We start from the raw sequence: 18,898 nt of genomic DNA on the forward strand, positions 1-18,898 counted from the left end.
CACATATGTAGCTGCACCTTCCAACTCAGACAGAAATGTTTTGAATAGATTTAACTATCTCAACAAGAAGTTATCGAAATTAATTTCACTTTCAGTGAAATACTTTGCTTTTTGAATAAAAATCACATTTGATTTCCTCAAAAAAAAAAAAAATAAATAAATTGAACCTACGAGTATCACGAATAGCCTTGGTTTGGTGACAAGACAAACATTTGCCGGTCAATGTTCTTCCTGCTTTGATTGCGACAAATTGCAGCATACGAACACATCTGAGTGGTTTCAAATTTCGGAATTAATGCGGGCATTCACCATTTAGCCGCACCATTCATAAATTACGAAGTACTCAGTGGTGCGGCACCGCAACAAAGCCAGTGGTGGTGGGCTGTTGCGCCAGCTGCTTACGTTTTTGCTTTGGTTTCTGTGCGGTTGTATGTCCTATGCACATATTGACTACTTAAGGTATTATATTTTGCCAAACATACACGTACATACACCTGATTTTATAATTTACACTTGCCGCTGACCGGCTTCTCTGCTACGCTGTCTGATATTTATGACCATTTGTGGCGGAAAGTATTTACATTTCTATTAGTTGTCATTTTTATTTCGAGCGCAACGCTTCGTCTAGGAATTGAATTACCTGCTGGCAAAGTTGTGAATTTTTCCTGTCGTGGCAGCAGTTATACTACATAATTATCCTTGATTTTTTTGTTGTAAATTGTTTTTTGTTTTCAAAGTCGCGCTACGATAATCGAAATCCAACTAACGATTATGGCCGAAGGCGTTATAAGGACTTTTATACGAGATTTTTTTGCGGTTTGTTAAAATTTTTGCTTAATTTTGAATTTTTATTTCATCAGTTTATGCAATTTTTGAGTTGTACTGTAAATTTTTTTTTGGAAAACTTTTGCATTAAATTTAGAAACCTTGAAATAGAAAATTTTTGTTGCGAACGATAATGATTCAAAAAGTCTGCGATCAAAATGTAATTTTTCAGAAATCTGAAAAGAAAATCATACTGAAGTTTCTGAGGATTATATTTCAAGAAAAAAAGGAGTTGCGAATGCAAGTAAAATAAGGCGTAATGAAACTTTTTGGGATGCAAAGAAAAGGAACAATTTGTATTGTTATGGCTTGAGTGAAATATTTCTCTCAAATTTTAAATTTATTCAAGAATCAAGTAAATATACTTTGTATGTACATACATACATACATATATGAGACTGCGTTAAATAAAACGAGTATTTTGTTTGATCCCATATGAAAATTTCCTTGTTGGTCGCAAAAAAGTAAGAAAAATCTGCAGTATCCTGATTTTCGCCTGAAAAAAAAATTCAACCGAAAATTTTTCATCCGCCCATATTAAAACCATGGAAACTATTAAAAGTGAAAAGTGAACCCGTTCGGGAAAAATGATTTTTTTCGCATTAAACTCTCAAGAAGAATCACAAAAAATATTTTTTCATTATTTCTGTTGGTTGAAAAAGTACTTGTTTTTGCTGTAAATATTCTTGAAGAAATAAATATTCTAGCATTTTTTTTGCTAACTGCAAACTGTTTTAAGAAATTTTCACTTTTAAACTTGCTCCTCATTTTACGAAAATTCAATGGGCTACAAGTTATTGATTTTATTTCTTGCGTATATTTAATTGTAAAAAAATAGCGGAAAAAGATTTTTTCATTGGAAATGCCGTCAACCGATTTCGATAATTCTGCATCGGAAAGGTAGTGTCTCAGAGGTGGTCCTATACCAATCTGGTTAAAATCCGATCAGTGGATCATGATATATATATATATATATATATAAATTACTTGTTTACTGATCATGTTATGTCCGAAAATTTACATCACTGCTTTTAACAGAAAATAACAGTGTTTTAGCCAAGCTCAACGAGTACAAATTACAGTTTTTTTCGAAATTTCCGATTTGAACGAATAAATTAAAATTTTTGGGCGTGTGTGAATCGTTAACAAAGTTCTGTGCGTAAAGCTGGTGAATTATATTTTTACTATGGTGAGACAGTTTTGCCAATCTGCTGTGTGAAATTAAATCTTTTTTGACAGCAGTAAATTTTTGACAACTGCAGATTTATGCGGACACAAATATCATAAATAAAAGTGAAATGAATATTTTTTTTGAAGACATCTACCATCATTGATTGCAATTCATCAACTTAAGCTTTTGAAACATTAAAGAAATGTATTTACTCGAAATATTTAATATAGTGTAGTAGAAACTCGATTTCCTTTTTATTGTTTTCGCTTAGTTTTGCGGCAGAAAATTTATACACATCAACAATATTTGAGATTGTCAAAATTTTCTATAAATTTGTCAAACATTTTACTAGCCTCACGAGCTAGTGAACTTTTATTCACCTCATACTTGTCCAATCTCGGCCATACACTAACATATATATGTGTAAGCGCCATTCTATTATTATCACTAAAGACTAGCTAATACCCGGCCTGCTTCACTGCTCCTTGAAAGTATTTTTGTGTTGTTGGATACTCGTATTGTAATATTTCATTTTATTTAACAATTTAATTAAATATAATTTTTCAAACAGTTGGCAACCCTCCTCAAAAATATTTTCCGCAGTAAACTTGCCTAAACCTCTTCAGTTTGGAACCTATATTGCAATATTTTATTTATCGTATCAATTAAATTAAAATTGCGTCAGAAAATAACAAATTAATCAGCTGTTTGCAACATCTTGCTGGTTTTGCATTTTCGCACTTTCTTGCATATTACTCTCATTGGGAGTAGCAGTATTGGCTTACTCTCCGAAATTTGGTTACTGGCAAGTTACTGAATATATTTTTTCTGGAGAATACAAAAACACAACTTCTAGGTTCTTTGCTACGATATCTGCCGACGAGTTTGATGTCTAGACTAGTTTTTGCATATTCTATAGAGCGTGTCAGACGTGGTAATATTTTCAACTTTTCTTTCCCCGATTCGCTGTCAAATTGAGAAAGAGAAATTTCATTTCGATGTGTGAATAGCCAGAAAGACCTTTCTGTCACATTTTGGAGATAAGTTTCACAAATAAAAGCTGCAACCTGCAATTCGCTTTTCGAAAATAAAAAAACCTCATTTGACAGACACTTTACATACAATACATGCAAGGTGTGACTGCTCATGTATCTGCCTTCTGAAATTTCTCAGGCTGTCAATTTTCGAAATATATTGCATTGTCACGTCTGACAGGCTCTTATGTCTGGACAAACAAGATTCTGAAATGATAAAAGCTTGGTAAAAACCAAGAATGTGTTCGCTTTTAGGAGATACCCGCTTATTAGAGCATCCGTCTATGAGAGCTTTCACTGATATGACTGTAAATTATGGCTTCGAGTTAAAAGTAGTAAGTTACTTTGTCATAGCTATTTAAAAGTGCGCTATTTATCGAAACCCCGCAAAAAAAACTGACTACAAGTTGATTATGTTTTACCAATTGATAATCTTTTTACGCAGGGTATGCACATACACGAATGAATGTACATATGTACATAAGTAAATACGTATACATCCATGTATGCATGTAGATATTTATGTATGCAAAAGCCTCGCATTTCGCTTTTGAGTGTCATGTTGGTACAGTGTCAAGAGCAAGGACGACCAATACACTCGAAGAGAACACGAGTACCACACCACCAACGCCGCATATATGTAATCCTGCAAAAACAGTTTACTTTTTTAGATGCATACATGTGCACAAGCGTTTGTTGTGCTTGGAATATACATATTTACTTACATATTTGCTTGGCATGTGAAAAAGCGTATCCTTGCCGGCTGAGCAAAAATGCAATGCCCTTGAAATCAAACTTGTGGCAATGCTCTCAACTACGGCGACGCGCCAGCAGAAAGCTTTTTGGCTCTACCACGCCACGTGTACTTGAGAACAAAGTCGCAAATAATTTTCCCAAATACATACATACATACATATGTATATGAATGTACGACGACTATCGGCTAATAAATACCAGCCTTAGGCAGCTAAGTAAATATTTTTGGTTTAGTTAATGCATATCTGTTGCCGTGAAAGCTTAAGGAATTCAAAAACAATGCATATTAGCCGTGGCTTAAGTCGTTCAAATGCTTACATTCAAATATATTCAAGTGCAAATAATCCGGCTTTACTTAGATTTCATATGTAAACTGAAGCCATACCAAATTACAGTGGCCAAATCGCGGCTGGGTGGTGGCGGCAGTGCCTCATTTGCCACTGGCATGAACAGTTGTCTTTTGTTTGTGTGCTTTTTTTTGTTTACTGTTGCCAAATTTTCGTACAATTGCGTTTGTGAAGTGAAATATCTACATAAATGTATTTATTTGAGATTCTTTGCCTAGTGAGGTATATTTATCTGCGTATACAGGCGTGGTTTCTGCCAAAGGTGCTAAGATGTTCAGCAATAATAAGAGTCGATATATTAAAGTCAGTGGCGGATCCAAAACCCCCCAAAACCCCCCCGCTGGATCCGCCACTGATTAAAGTTCATTATCATGGTATATAAGAAATGTGGATGTAGAAAGTTATTGTAGATTTTTTTGCGTTTTTAGGATTTCTCTCTGACGTCGGGATTTCTTTAAGGACTTTGAAATTTCAAATACATAATTAATGCAAACAATTATTGAAAAAAATGCAGTGCAATGTAGACTAACAACATAGGTAAATTTTTTCATGCAGAAGGACGAAAAAGTATTGAAAATAACCTGTTCTTCTTAAATATATAGTTAGTAGTAGAATATACATATATATTAGTTTGAGTTAATTTTTCTTAACTCTTTTGAACTGTAAAAACCGAAAAATTGGACTAAAAACTCCTTTCTCATTGCTCAGCTAGTAGCTGCGGTCCTTTGTATTTCCATGATGAGTTTTACGCCTGCATGGTCGATTTGTCACAGGTATAGACAATTTGGAGTGTATTTATTATTCTTTGTCTGGCCACACACCGGTAATCGTACAGAAATTGCTTTGATATCCAGCCGTCTTCAAGGGCGGGCATTTAGGCGCGTTATAAGATATTTCTCTTTTCAGCAGCTTTTGCTTGGAATTCTTAATTCAGGTTTGCCAAGCTTAGCTGTGAAAAGGATTGCTGGTACAGTTGCGATTATCTTTGACTTCTCGAAGAATTGTTAAATTGTTAAGGTTGATCCTGATACATAGTAGGAGTTGATCATCCCCAGAAACCTATGGAAAACCCTTATTTAGATTAGTTAATCACCTCGCCATAAGATCGAAAATATTTTAACAGAAAAAAATATATAATGTACGACATCTATGCCATTCCTCAGATAAAATACAACCCCAAAACACATGATCCCGAATCGGTGCGAATTGATGGCGGCGGACGTTGTTACCCCAATTGCGCCTCAGATGTCTGGCTGCGTTCGTGCGAAGAAGAGATTGTGGAACCCATCGAAGGCCACATTAGCGGTCACATTCCCACATGGTTGAATGGCAGTTTGCTGCGCAATGGTCCTGGAAATTGGAAGGTGGGCGAAATGACATTCCAACATCTGTTCGATTGCTCAGCTTTGGTGCACCGCTTTGCTATAAAAAATGGCCGGGTCACATATCAGAATCGTTTTGTTCAGACTGAAACATTGAAGAAGAATCGAGCTGCGCAGCGGATAGTTGTGACAGAATTTGGTACAGCGTCGGTACCGGATCCATGTCACTCGATATTCGATAGGTAAGTTAAGGCGGCAGACGCATTGGGCAGATGTTTTACATATATACTTAGCTTTAGACCAAATATGTTGATCTGTTATTGCATACTGAAAATCTTTTCACTTCCTAGAGTATCTGCAATATTTCGACCTGACAGCGGTTCCGACAACTCCATGATATCCATTTATCCATTCGGCGATGAGTACTATACATTTGCAGAAACGCCCATGATACACAGGTACTTTGCCTTTTAAATTTATTTATATGTATTTTTAACCAGTCGAAGCCCTTTTGAACTTTCTCAATGTTACTCCACTTGTACAGAATCAATCCGCGCACACTCGCCACCGAGGGCCGCATCTGCGTGACTGATTATGCGGGTGTGGTAAACCACACCTCACATCCGCATGTGCTGCCCAATGGCACGGTGTATAATCTCGGCATGGCCGCCACCAAATCAGGACCTGCCTATAATATTATTTGCTTTCCACATGGCGAGCAAATGTTTGAGGATGCTCATATCGTGGGTGCGATTTCTTGTCGTTGGAAGCTGCATCCTGGTTATATGCACACATTCGGTGGGTGGCGCATGCGCATAAAATGATATAATTTACATACATATATACTAAGTAGTTGACACTTGCCAACAAATTCTAATTTCACAGGCATTACGGAGCATTACTTTGTTATCGTTGAGCAGCCACTGTCCGTTTCGTTGACGGAATTCGTCAAAGCCACTGTATCCAATGAGCAACTCGCCTCGTGTCTGAAATGGTTCGAGGATAAGCCAACGCTGTTCCATTTAATGGATCGCAAAACTGGTAAAGTACGCTACACTTTTCAATCGGAAGCTTTCTTCTATCTACACATCATCAATCAGTTTGAGGAAGACAACCACGTAGTGATCGACATATGCTGCTATAAGGATCCGGAAATGATCAATTGCATGTACTTAGAGTCCATTGTGAATATGCAATCGAATCCGAACTATGCGTCACATTTTCGTGGACGCCCATTGCGGTTTGTGCTGCCCTTGGGCGCCGAGAATGCCGATGTGACGGTGTTCAAAGAGCGGCCAACCAATCAGCGGCGTGTGGCGAAATCTTTCTCGCTTTCGGGCATAAGTACGCGCCTGCAGCCGCCACCGAAGATGAAGCACTCCGAGTCGAATTACGAGGATGTAACAAAAATGGCTCTTAAAAAACTGGAGGAAGAGGAGATGCTAGAGTACAGCGTTGGTGCTGACGAAAGAGAGCAGGCGAAAGAGAGAGTCGACGGTGAAACAATGATCAATTTAGTCACATTAGAGTATAGCACGGCAGAGGCGTATCAGCTGAGTAATCGAAGCATACTTGTGCGACCAGAGTTGCTTTGCGATTGGGGTTGCGAGACACCGCGTTTACACTACGACAAGTTTTTGGGTAGGTTTAATGGTTTCGTGCCTGTGTGGGTTTCATTGCTTATTTGAATTGATTTTTTAGGTAAAAAATATCGCTACTTTTATGCAATTAGTTCAGATGTGGATGCTGAAAATCCAGGAACTGTAAGTATTTCATTTCATAGTTTCCGTGTCTCTACATTCAGAGCTTACATATACTTGTATGTACTTTTATATTTCCGTATCTGCACAGCTCGTCAAAGTCGATGTGGAAGCGAAAACCATAGAAAAGTGGTGCGAACCGAATTGTTACCCCAGCGAGCCGGTATTTGTGGCCGCGCCAGATGCCCAAGACGAAGATGATGGTGTGGTGTTGGCCTCTATGGTTTGGGGTGGCTTGAATGAGAACTCCGTGGGACTGCTGGTGTTGTGCGCCAAAACATGGACTGAGCTGGGACGCTGCGAATTTCATACCAGTGGGCCAGTGCCAAAATGCCTGCACGGCTGGTTTGCGCCCGGTGTGGTGTAAATTACCCAAACAATGAAAGTTATTCACAATGGTACGGAGATCAAGCTATTTTGGCTAGGCATTCCGTTTAAGTGAAATTATTAGAGTTTTTATTAAACCAATACGCGTCTTAATTATATATGTAGTTATAAATAAAATACTGCTTTGATAAATATAACTTATCTACTTAGTTAATAAATATTAATTTAAAATTTCAAGTTAATCACATTATAAATGAATTCTTCCCATTTCTTCTGGAAGACGCGATTAATTTTGCGACGCTCCTCAGACGTTAAGATGGCATACCTATTTAGTATAAAGAAGATAAAAACGTATATCATTTCATTTTAGTGAATTATTTAGTCCCATACGAGTGCATACTTTATTGAATTCAAAGCGAGCTGTTTGAGAAACCGCAAATCCGCCTCAGCTGGCGCCAGCGCCATGAAGGTGTAGTAGAAATCGTAGCTCAAACCTTTTGAATTCCACATGCCCGGGTAATCGGCCGTTATGACAATCGGAAAGTTTTCGGCTATAAGAAATGTGGCCGGGTGGTTGCGCAAATCCCACACAAGACCCATTACCTGATTCGAAATCGGACTAACTTCGATGGCAATGTTACGTTTCTTGACGGTTGACCAAATGTTTGGGTGCTTTGGCAGTGCATAACCATGGCCAATGCGTTTAGTGTTGAGCAGTAGTGCGTCTATGAGATTCCAATCGGTTTTGCCAAACCAATCTAAATGGAAAAGGAAATGTTTAATAATTATTGTGAGAATTTCTGCAAAGGAAGAAAGTGATAATTGATAAAATAAAATATACGAAGTTATGGTAAAATCAAACAGAACACCGAATATCATCGCTTTCGTTATCGGCATTAGCAGCGTGGCTGTTACTTGCCTTATCGATATTTTTATTATGATTCTTGCCGTAGATGTCCTTAGTTTCTATTAGGTTTATCTGGTTACTGGTAGTACTACCAGCAAACCCCCTCCAACAATGTAGCCCTTTGCAATACCACAAGGATCGACAGCCCCGAGTCTTCTATAAAACCAATTCTTAAAGTCAACAAACTTGAGCTGTTGCCGTGTGCTTGCCGCTTCGTTTAGATCATTCAAAAATCCTGCATCCAAAAATTATTGCGTCTTGCAACAGCTTCAAGCTCGTTTTCATTAAGACCGCTTCTACATAAGCACGAGTCCCATACTGTTTGTCTTCGTATACATATGGGGAATGCCAAATCTTTCTCCACCTGGTCTTTCCTTTGCCTACATTCGTACGTTACGACCCAACACACGCGTAAAAGCCTCGAAATCTTCCGTAAAATCTTTCTCTCGAATACTGCAAGGGCCATCTCATAGGACGTTGTCATTTTCGATACTTTTTCATCATATACCAGCATTGACATGATGAGTGACCTGTAGAGTGCGTTCAGGGAAGACTCCGTAACGATAGTTATCTATTTTTAACCGACTTAAAAAAAGGAAGAGGTTATCAATTTGTTGGATTATTATTATTTTCGTACGTTACCGCATAGCTTTGCACCATGTTAACCGATTTTTCAAAGGGAAGGTGGTAGCTCAGGGTTGGTGCCATTCTAATTTGGTTAAGATCCGATCATTGGATCATGAAGAAATTAACGGTACTCTTAGATTTTTATATGAGAATTGAAGTCGGGTTTGTTTTTTGTTTAAGAATTATTTGTTTAGTTACAGAAGATCTTGATCTTTCTCTTATACATACCACACACAGCAACGTGTAGGTTTGTCCTGTCCGGAAGATTTAGGGGTTGGTAGATTTTTTTACGCAAAATGATTTTTTTGCACTGTGCGCCATACAGAAGGGCTAACAACTCCTGCTTCATTAAGAGAGTTCTTTTCATACACATGAACGGAAAATATTGTAATCTTTTTATAAAGCAGCATCCAACTTGATGTTGGAATTAGAGATGGGGCGAGTCACTAATATTCAATTCCGATTCCGTCCATGCCGATATAGAATTTTTATGTTCTGAACCCACCCATCTTGTCGTCTCTCAGGTCTGTTCTCGTGGGTTCCACTAAATAAAATTCGCATGACCTTCAAATTGCTTTTATATAATATACTTGAATAATTTTTTTTCTCGAACATTTTAGTACATTTTTTTAATATTTGGATGTTCCGACTTTTATTGGGAGTGCCGGCAAAGGATTTGCTCCCTTCCCGACAGCAAACTTTTAAAGGCTTTGCCGATACCGCCCATCCGGGCATTTTAAAACTGGGACCGTGGGTTCTGCGGGCACCGATTTTCCGTGCCCATCTTTAGTATACGAGTATCCCTATTGAAATATAGTCTATGCACAAACTTACTAGTCTCGCCCGCGTGAAAGAAAAAGTTGGCAGTTGATGGCATATCTGTTAATTCATTGACGAATTTGTGCAGCGGATCGCCGGCATCTTCCTGCCCAAGCAAATCAAAGCCAATAATAAAATTTGGCTTGGCATCACTGCAAACAAAAAGTTTACCGTATAAATATTAATCAGTATTTCGAAAGGAGTCTGTATTTACTCACTGCAGTTGCTTAAAAGTTATTAAGTGTTGTGCCATTTCATCCACAGATGCCTCGTTGGGCTTTGTATAGATTACCTTGAGTCCCACAAAATCGGGGTGACGCGCCTTGAAGCCCTCAACGATTGCCTCCATTTCACTGGCAACTGCAAGTGCATTGAATGTGCGATTGTTATCGCCATAGAGCTAGCAATATTTTTTTTGGATCAAAAGTGCAAATGGGCAACAATATTAAAAGCTTTAACTCATCTCTCAAACGGCAAATGCTAGAACATACCGGTGTCAGTGGCGTTCTCAGTTCTGCATAGAATATATTATCCTCACATAATTCTTCCAGCAATCGTTTGTGATAGTTGCAAAATGTCGGCTGATAATTGTAAAAATTCTCTACACTCTTAAATATACTTTGGAAGCGTTGCCAAATTTTGCGTTTATCCGTAATCATGGCTGCAAATATTGAAAATAATAATTAACTTAAAACTTTGTGTAAATGTATCTTCATTTTCGCTATTTCCACCTACATTCCGGATGCACCGTGTACATATTAATGTGTTTCTCCAATTGTCGCTCGTAAAGTCGCCGATCCTCAGCATTGATGCGTTCCAAACAAACATTTTGCACTTCACTGTGGCACTTGCTCTGCTCATAGGTGAATATAAGCAATCCACTCAGATCACGGCAGGTATACAGATTATAGAGGGTAGTTAAATTGCTGATAATCCAACGAGAACTGACCATGCCGGTATTGTGGCCATGCAACAGCGCCCCCTTGGGTAACTTTTGTATGATGCGAAATACTTCGCTCTGACGTAAATACTGTTTGCCTTGAAAGAAATGCATTGCCGGTGGGAATTTCTCGGGTGTCTTGAAGCCTTCAGCTAACTGTAGACGATTTTGAAATGTTAATTTTAATTGCCTTCATAACATTATTGCGCTCACCTCTGCTCGCTTGGCGTTCATTAATATGCTGTTCGCCTTGTCCTCCGCCGATGTTAGCCAAATATTGCCACCAACTGCAGCGGAGCGTTCAGCATCTATGATTTTGTTGCGGAGTGTGTCATATGCTGTTTGCAAAATGAGACAAAAAATTGGAATATTTCATTTTAATCAAGGACTAATGAACGATCGGCAAAAGCCACAGCTGTTCTATGGGCTGCTGAATGAATACTGGTAACTTTTAAATATTTTGAAGAATATCATTGTGGTGTTTGTTGTCCCTCGAAAACCAATTAAATCTTGCGCTTTTTCAACTGATCTCTTTGGGAAAAAAAGAAAAATTCGGCATGGCTATTTTACGTGTCTACGACGCTTTAGTTTCCGTGTGAAGTGAACTTTACAGACAGGGTGACTCTCTTCGTGTGATTTCTTTAATCTGATGTTGGAGAAGATAATAAGATCTGCAGAACTGAACGGTTCAATAACAATTTTGTTTACAGGTAACAGGTTTACATTGCCATCATCGGCAAAAATAAACCGCTAAGTCTGTTCCGCATTTTCCAAGTTGGATATGAGAGCATAGCGATTCAAAGAGAAGACGAAGTATCTCCTCTCAGTAGCTGTTAGCAGAGCTATGCCGTTGCGCTGACCCAGAGAAAACATAATTCATACGGCCAGGAATAACCAAAGCTGAATGGATAAAAAAACCCATGACTATCCAGTTAACAAAGTATATTGGAGCCATACACCCAGCTTATTCCTGACCGAGCATCGACCGAGGATCGGATCTCACCCCCAATTTGAACCTTATATAGAGACACCTTTCTTTACAATCTTCAGAAATTGGATCAGAGGTGGCGTACTGTGACAGACTGTCGTATATCCGAACTTATGTGGCCTATGACGACTTCTCTAGAAGCCGCAGAGACGACGACGAGCGGGAGCACCTTCTTTGTAGATGAGGAGCAGAAATACCATACTAGGAGCATATGAGTTTACATCGTTACGAGAACTATCTGATATAAGTCTCCACAACATAGTCAACTTTATCAACCTCGCAGGTTGGTTCTCACCTGGTAACCTATCTCCTGTCATCAAACAAACAGTTAGCGTATTCGCGCCCTGGCCACCACGGCACAGTTGACAGTTATATGTAATAAGTAGAATTGCATAGTGCAGCTCCGACGCTCCAGCCCTGAAAGTATTCAACTTGTAACCCGCTGGTGGCAGCAGAGGAAGAGGGAGGCCGCCACTGCGATGGAAAGACTACACGTTAAAAAGCCAAACTAAATTTGATCAATAAATAAAATAAAACATTACAAAATGTTGTTAAGTCAAAGAGTCCAACCATCTCTCTCTCAACCATGTCTAAAAGTCGAATTAAATATAATAGGTTACTTAATGAAATATTACAGTATGGCTGCAAAACATTCTTTCCACTAAAAGTACATTATTTTAGAAAATATAAATGACATCAGTTTACTTTCTGGGTACCCGGTCACAACCGATTGCGATTCCACTTGCACCGAATAGGTATGACCGCAGTGTGGGAATGCCGGTTCTGCCTTAAAGATGATGAAACTTCAGAGCATATTCTATGTTACTGTACGCCTTGGTTCAGATTAAGATTGATCCATTTCAAAGCTTCAATGGTCGAACCCTTTGTTTTGTTTACATGTAAAGAATTCGCCCACAAAGGGCCGCTCAGGCTTCATTAGGCAAGCCGAAGGTATCTTGGCAACACTGGGTTAGGGGTACTCCCTTTAACAGAAACAAAAGAACTTTCAGATGGGTGTCTCTTGTTCTGTTACACCTAAGAACTGACTAACTAACTAACTATATGGTATGCGTAATAGCTAGCTACGAAATGAAAGTTTTTTTTTAGCTGAAATGGCCAATTTACTAGAAATTCGACACTTAAAAAAAATACATATTTTTAATACTTTCGATAATAAAATTTATTTTATTTTTTGTTACATTTGAAATCATAACGTTAAACTGAACTTAACGCGGGCGGTACTGCGTTCAAAAGCTAGTAAATCCATAAATGTGTGTGTGCATTGCAAATGTGTGCAATTTAATTTTGCGATTGCATAGAGAAATTTTCACTTTCAGTTTTTGTATATTCATACCCTGCAGAGAAATCGCGAACTAGCGCATCAAATTTCTAGTTCCATATTAGATCTTTATCGGCAAAAATGAACCAGTCCGATAGTAACTAGATCTTCACAAGTTCAAAATCCGCGAAATGTGGTACTTTAAAAAAAAAACTATTTTATTTCAATTTTTTCATTAGAAATCTATATCGAAGGTGACGAATTTAGAACTGGTTCGGAATTATCGAGAACGAAGTGCAGCAGCGGGCAATTTACATTTCCTAGGACATCGCCATGTGAAATTTGCCAGTTGTTTGCATGCAAAAGAGATTTATCGCACACCAGTTAAGAACTGGAGATTTTCCAATCAGGGTAATCATTTGTTTGTGTACATATTTATATATGTCATATGTAAGCAAGTTGTGCATATGTATGTATGTATGTATGTCCATGAGTATCTCTGCCTCTCTGCATGCACTTTACATAAATTTTAAAATAATTCCATTTAGACACTCATGGTCATCGCAATTTTTCAATTTCATAAACATTATTTTTCATGATCGCAGTGACCAAGTTGTAAGATAATGCAATTCCTAAAAATTTAGCGGTTTCTATAACGGTCTGAAAAAATTAATATAATTTTTTTAATTTCACTAGATTTTGGCTTGATATCTGGTAAACTTGTAATATTATTGAAACATATTCGTATAAATTCACAAACTAACTGAGTTATAGCTGGTCAAATGGTCAAAAAAAATGTTGTCGAATTTTTTCGATTGAAAATAATATAAAATTTTTTCAATTCTCGAATTTTCGTGGAGGCCTTTAATTTGTAGGTAAGTAAAAATAAAAGGTGTTCCCCATGATGTTTATATTTTAAGGACCACCCTACACCATGCATTTATTTTTCATTGTTTTATCATTTTTAAGCAATTTTCTCTTACATATTTCGGCACATTCGATGACAAAAAGTACGGATAAGCTAATTGTAAGCCATAAAACCGATATTTTGCGCATTTCATATAACTCTTTTTTTTTATTTAAATGTCAGCAGCTTCAGTTGTTAATATTTTTATTTTTTTTTAAGTTCTATTAAATGTATCCTTTAGTGTATATCCTTCAAACCCACTGGCCCAACGACCGCTGTTGACTTTCCTAACCGTTCCGTACCGTTTCACAAATGCAACTGAAGCAGATAGTGCAAATTGCTTACAAAATATGCCCAACAATGCGAATATTTGCGCTAATCCGGCTTTGCAGTCCACCCTCTCCAGCTGTGGCTGTGTGGATAATCCGAGATTGACAATTCAAGAGTAAAAGTAGGTTTCATTTACTTAGGGCGTACATACATACATATATACAAACTTACCTACATATGTACATACATATGAACATACTTTCGCCATCCACCCACACACATCGTAGTTGTTGTTATCGTTTACATAAATCGTTGCCTATAAAAAGTATGCAAAAGCCAGCATTGCAATTTAAGTTTCAGTTCAGTGTCAACAACAAGAACAAAAACAAGAACAAGAACAAAGATTGACAACAATATGTACTGTACTGAAAGTATCATCAGCTGAGCTGTGTTGAAAGCCACGCGGATCAGTTATTTAAATAGCTTTAATGCTATACTCGCATCAAAATACATACATATGTACATACATACATACATACACCGAGCATATGTAAGTATGTATCGCCCATTGACCGTCACCCAGTAAAGGAGGCAATGAATGAATGAATGAAATTTCGCTGAATGACTACGCTAACGATGAATGGTCACTAGGTATGTATGTATGTGTGTATGTGTGTATGTGTAGGTATACCTACTATAACATTTTGCGTTTTTATGCCCACTAATGATGTTATGATAGCGGTGTGGGAGTAGATACTGCCCACCCACCACATGCAATCTATGGGGAGGCACGTTCTTCTCTGCTCGTCGATTACTTGTTATCAAATTTCGTAATGTAATTGTGAAGTCAAGTTCAGCCGAGCAATTTGTAGTCAGTCACTTTTAACATTTTATTGGTTGCCATGTTATTGTTGTTGTTGCACAAATAGCTTTTATTTCTATGTCAATATATTTGCATATGTATGTATATGTATGCATTTATTTAGTTGGTGTGCTTAGGAGAGCTTCCTATTTTTAGTATTTTGGTATAATGTTTGTAAACAAAAACTATGTATGTACATAAGTGTAACGTGGATAAATACACGTTCAATTTAATATTCGCTACACTGCGAAAAATACACGACATAAATGGCTAACAATTTTATATATACACTAACGATGCCCGCGATTCCGTCTGGGTAGCTTATTTCTTTTCCATATACTACTGGCAGCAGACTTTCAAAGCTAAAAATACAGCTTTGATGAATTAAAAAAAAAAAATTACCCGCAGTCGCAGTTACGATGAAGTTGAATTTTTCCTCAACTTTCATCGACTTTTTCGCAGTATATTTTAATTTCATCTAAACCGTACTATAAATAGAGTTTTTCTGATTAACTCGACTCTAGCGCCACGAGGTGCCAGTCGCACCCCAGTATACGTTTCTAATTTCATCGATATCTTTACTTTTACTATAATAACTGTACAAAAGTCGTGTTTGTACATTGAAATTTATTTTCAAAAGAATGACCGATGGTGATGCAGGGAATACATATAAGAGGACACATCCTATAGGCGTGAACTTTTTAATAAGCTATAACTTCGGAACCAGAAGTCACATTTCTTTGAAATTTGGTGTGAAGATCTATGGTAAATGCATACAAATGGGTTTCCGACAGATGGCGTTGGAGTCGAGATCGTTACATAATTCGCTGGAATCAAGATATTTAGATACCCACGGGAAGATTACGCACAATGTGAATTATCGTCTAAAAAATTATCTGACATCAACCGACTAACTTTTAATTCAGGCCTTAAATATGATATCTGGGTTCCAGTTTAACCTGTAACAAAACTTGACCATAGATACGAAATAAGTATAAAAATATATTTACTATACACTGGCCGACAAAATTACTTCTTTTTAGGCCTATCGGTCTGTCTTCGATTTTGCTAAAAACGATTGAGAGACTGAACATAAGAAACGCGATTCCAAGAGCTCAATATGATTATTGCAATAAAAGGTCGGCGGATACCTCCCTGCACACATTGGTAAAGTGGTTAGATGAAGCCTTCACGCATAAAGATTATTCAGTCGGGGCCTTCTTCGATATTAAGAGAGCCTTCAACAATGTCACTCCAAAGGAGATAGTCTAGTCTATTCATAACCTGGGGGTTGAAACTTATGTAATAAGTTTTATCTACAGCTTACTTCATGACAGAACTGCCGTAGAGGAGTGGGGGAGCGCAGAAAATTAGATTGTTACAAATTTTTGGATAATGGGCGTGACGCCGCCCCCTTATGACCACAAAGGTGTATCTCGGTAACCGATTTATCAATTTGAATCGTTAAAAACTATTTAAATCAGACAAAAATTACACCCGTTTTTCGCATGACGGTAAATTTCAGAAATACGAAAACTTCGATATTTCAATAACACAAATGGAGGACACAAATTTACTCCATGTGAATAGTTACAACAATCTCTTAACAATAAACAAGACTGCTGTAGACTTTAAGAAATTGAAACCATATGAAATCGAATGCTAAGGAAACGTACATTTTACGTTTTTGCTGGCTGGGTATACTTCCTTACAGGATGGAGTTGTGATAGTGTTTTGGTAAATGAACGATATGTGTGTATATGATAATATGATATATGTTACAGCATTTAGTAGACACATTCATATGTATGTATATCTATTATTTTCAAATGTTTAAATTAAAAATTGCAAATTTTCTAATTTAAATGGTGATTTAAGAAAAACTGAACTTAGTTTTCAAACAATTTACATCAAGTACAAAACGCTTAGACGCATTTTCGTTTTTTATTTTATTTCAAACTAACAACTATTTCAGTAATAACTGCATTACAGTGCGTGTGTATCAGCCAAAGGTAAAAAAAAATCACACTTTTGCATAGAACCAAACCCAATTAAAAGGTTCGCACATTAGCTGAGTAAATGAATTTGCTACCAATTTCGAATACAAAGTCGTCATCAGAGGAGTCAACAAACCGTGTACGAGCGTCGCATAAGAATGATGTTGTCGTGCTTACATACATATGTATGTATGCAAGTACATATGTACATATGTTTGTGTGGTTGCGTGTGTAATAATTTTTTGATTTAGACAAATAGTTAATTTGTATGGCATGCAAAAAAGGCAACGGTAATGCAAAAAACACTACACGAAAACAGAAATCACTTAACATTCTAGCAACTTGACAAATTAAAAAAAAAAAAACACAGCTTTGGAGAGGTGAGTGTGCGCGTGGGTGCTTTTCAGGTCGAAAGCTTGTAGTGCGAATTGTGATTTGTGTGAGTTTGTTAATGATGAATAGCAATAATGACATAAAAAGCGTCACACACAAACACATGTCAACAAATATTAAGTAATGTGTAATGTGCAAGTTTGTATTCTGGCGCTTTATTAAGGAAATATTAACAAATTACAGCATGCGAGCTGTTGGCGGCAAATGACATTTACGAAAAAGAAGACAATTAACTTATAATGATTACATAATTCCTGTCTTGGATTCATTGTGTTGTTTTTACACAAATTGCACACATATATATGTACATTAGAATGATCCGAAAATACGCGCGTGGGGGAAAAGTTGAAAATGGTAAGCTCTCACCCCTAGGATTCTTCTAACGCTAAAAAATGCATTACGGGACCAATAAAAAGTCATTAGTATTCAAAAATGGTGAAATAAACAATTTGGTATTATTATTGGACGAATTACATATACCATTTCTACGAAAAAGTGTTCTTCCCATATGAAATATATGGGACAGTTCATGGGCTTTGAAGCAGTTCTAAATATAGTTTTTTGAAAAACGTAAAAATACGGGTATACCTTTTATTCATTTAGGAGAATCCTAGGTGTGATAGCTGAAAATTTTAAAATTTTTGGACCACCCTAATGTACACATTTTTGTGTAATTTTTTATTTAGAGTGCTTAGCACATACTGCATACTTTCATACATACATATTGACAATTCCGCCTTTGTATCCCTAGCATTCCCAAAGTCTTCCGTTTGTTCATCAATGATCTCAAAGCAAGCTTGAGAGTAGAACGCTAAATACAATAGTCTATAGCCGTCATCCCTGCTGTTAGAACTCCATAAGCAAGTGTACTGCGCTGGGCATGCCTGGCCTAAAGCCTGCTTAAAGACAAGAATAACTTTGATATTACTATGTAGAAAAAATATCTCATATTTAGGCTCCATGAATAGATGGTGTGTCTGACTTGCGAGTTTTCTGTGTACGTGTTGACTCGTCTTCCGACTACACGCTGTTGAGTCATTTAGATTCATGCCAAAGTCATGTCGTTGTAACTAACACCCCTGCAAAAAATTGTGCAACAAATCTCTATAGAGAGTATTCCGAGATTACTCTCAATCGGGTACAATTGGGCATTAATTAGTCGCAACTAGTCTTATACGGGTACTAATGGAGGCCAATTAGTCTCGACTCATCCCTTATGGGTATAATTGGAGATCAATTAGTCCCCAACTCATCTCTAACGGGTACTATTAACGATTTAATGATATGTACGCACTTAGTCAATGAAATTTCATGTGCGGCGTTGGCACACAGAGAGAGTATTCGCCTAACAAAACTGAGCACCCCGG

At 37.3% G+C, this 18,898-nt stretch overlaps 2 protein-coding genes across 3 annotated transcripts; one reads left to right on the forward strand and one right to left on the reverse strand.

Moving 5' to 3' along the window:
* Positions 1–599: 599 nt before the first annotated feature.
* Positions 600–7,750, forward strand: LOC118750580 (carotenoid isomerooxygenase-like). Of its 2 annotated transcripts, none has more exons than XM_036485317.1 (7): positions 600–816; positions 5,297–5,697; positions 5,806–5,913; positions 6,000–6,253; positions 6,341–7,096; positions 7,157–7,218; positions 7,307–7,582. In XM_036485317.1, the coding sequence occupies exons 1-7, from the start codon at positions 772–774 to the stop codon at positions 7,580–7,582; spliced, it is 1,902 nt and encodes a 633-aa protein (XP_036341210.1). In that variant the 5' UTR covers positions 600–771. The 2 variants fall into 2 exon arrangements, with proteins under 2 accessions (XP_036341210.1, XP_036341209.1); XM_036485316.1 differs by lacking the exon at positions 600–816 and adding an exon at positions 3,991–4,395 and having other exon boundaries at positions 7,307–7,750.
* LOC118750581 (adenosine deaminase 2-like) lies at positions 7,656–14,275 on the reverse strand. The gene is made up of 8 exons (XM_036485318.1): positions 14,086–14,275; positions 11,049–11,173; positions 10,631–10,991; positions 10,387–10,556; positions 10,114–10,295; positions 9,911–10,047; positions 7,943–8,300; positions 7,656–7,867 (listed from the first exon to the last, which is right to left on the reverse strand). The coding sequence occupies exons 1-8, from the start codon at positions 14,156–14,158 to the stop codon at positions 7,768–7,770; spliced, it is 1,506 nt and encodes a 501-aa protein (XP_036341211.1). The 5' UTR covers positions 14,159–14,275; the 3' UTR covers positions 7,656–7,767.
* Between the last annotated feature and the right edge of the window lie 4,623 nt (positions 14,276–18,898).

The sequence above is a fragment of the Rhagoletis pomonella genome, unplaced genomic scaffold, assembly GCF_013731165.1.
Source record: "Rhagoletis pomonella isolate Grant_MI unplaced genomic scaffold, Rhpom_1.0 Rhpom_scaffold_00308, whole genome shotgun sequence".
Taxonomy (NCBI): Eukaryota; Metazoa; Arthropoda; class Insecta; order Diptera; family Tephritidae; genus Rhagoletis; species Rhagoletis pomonella.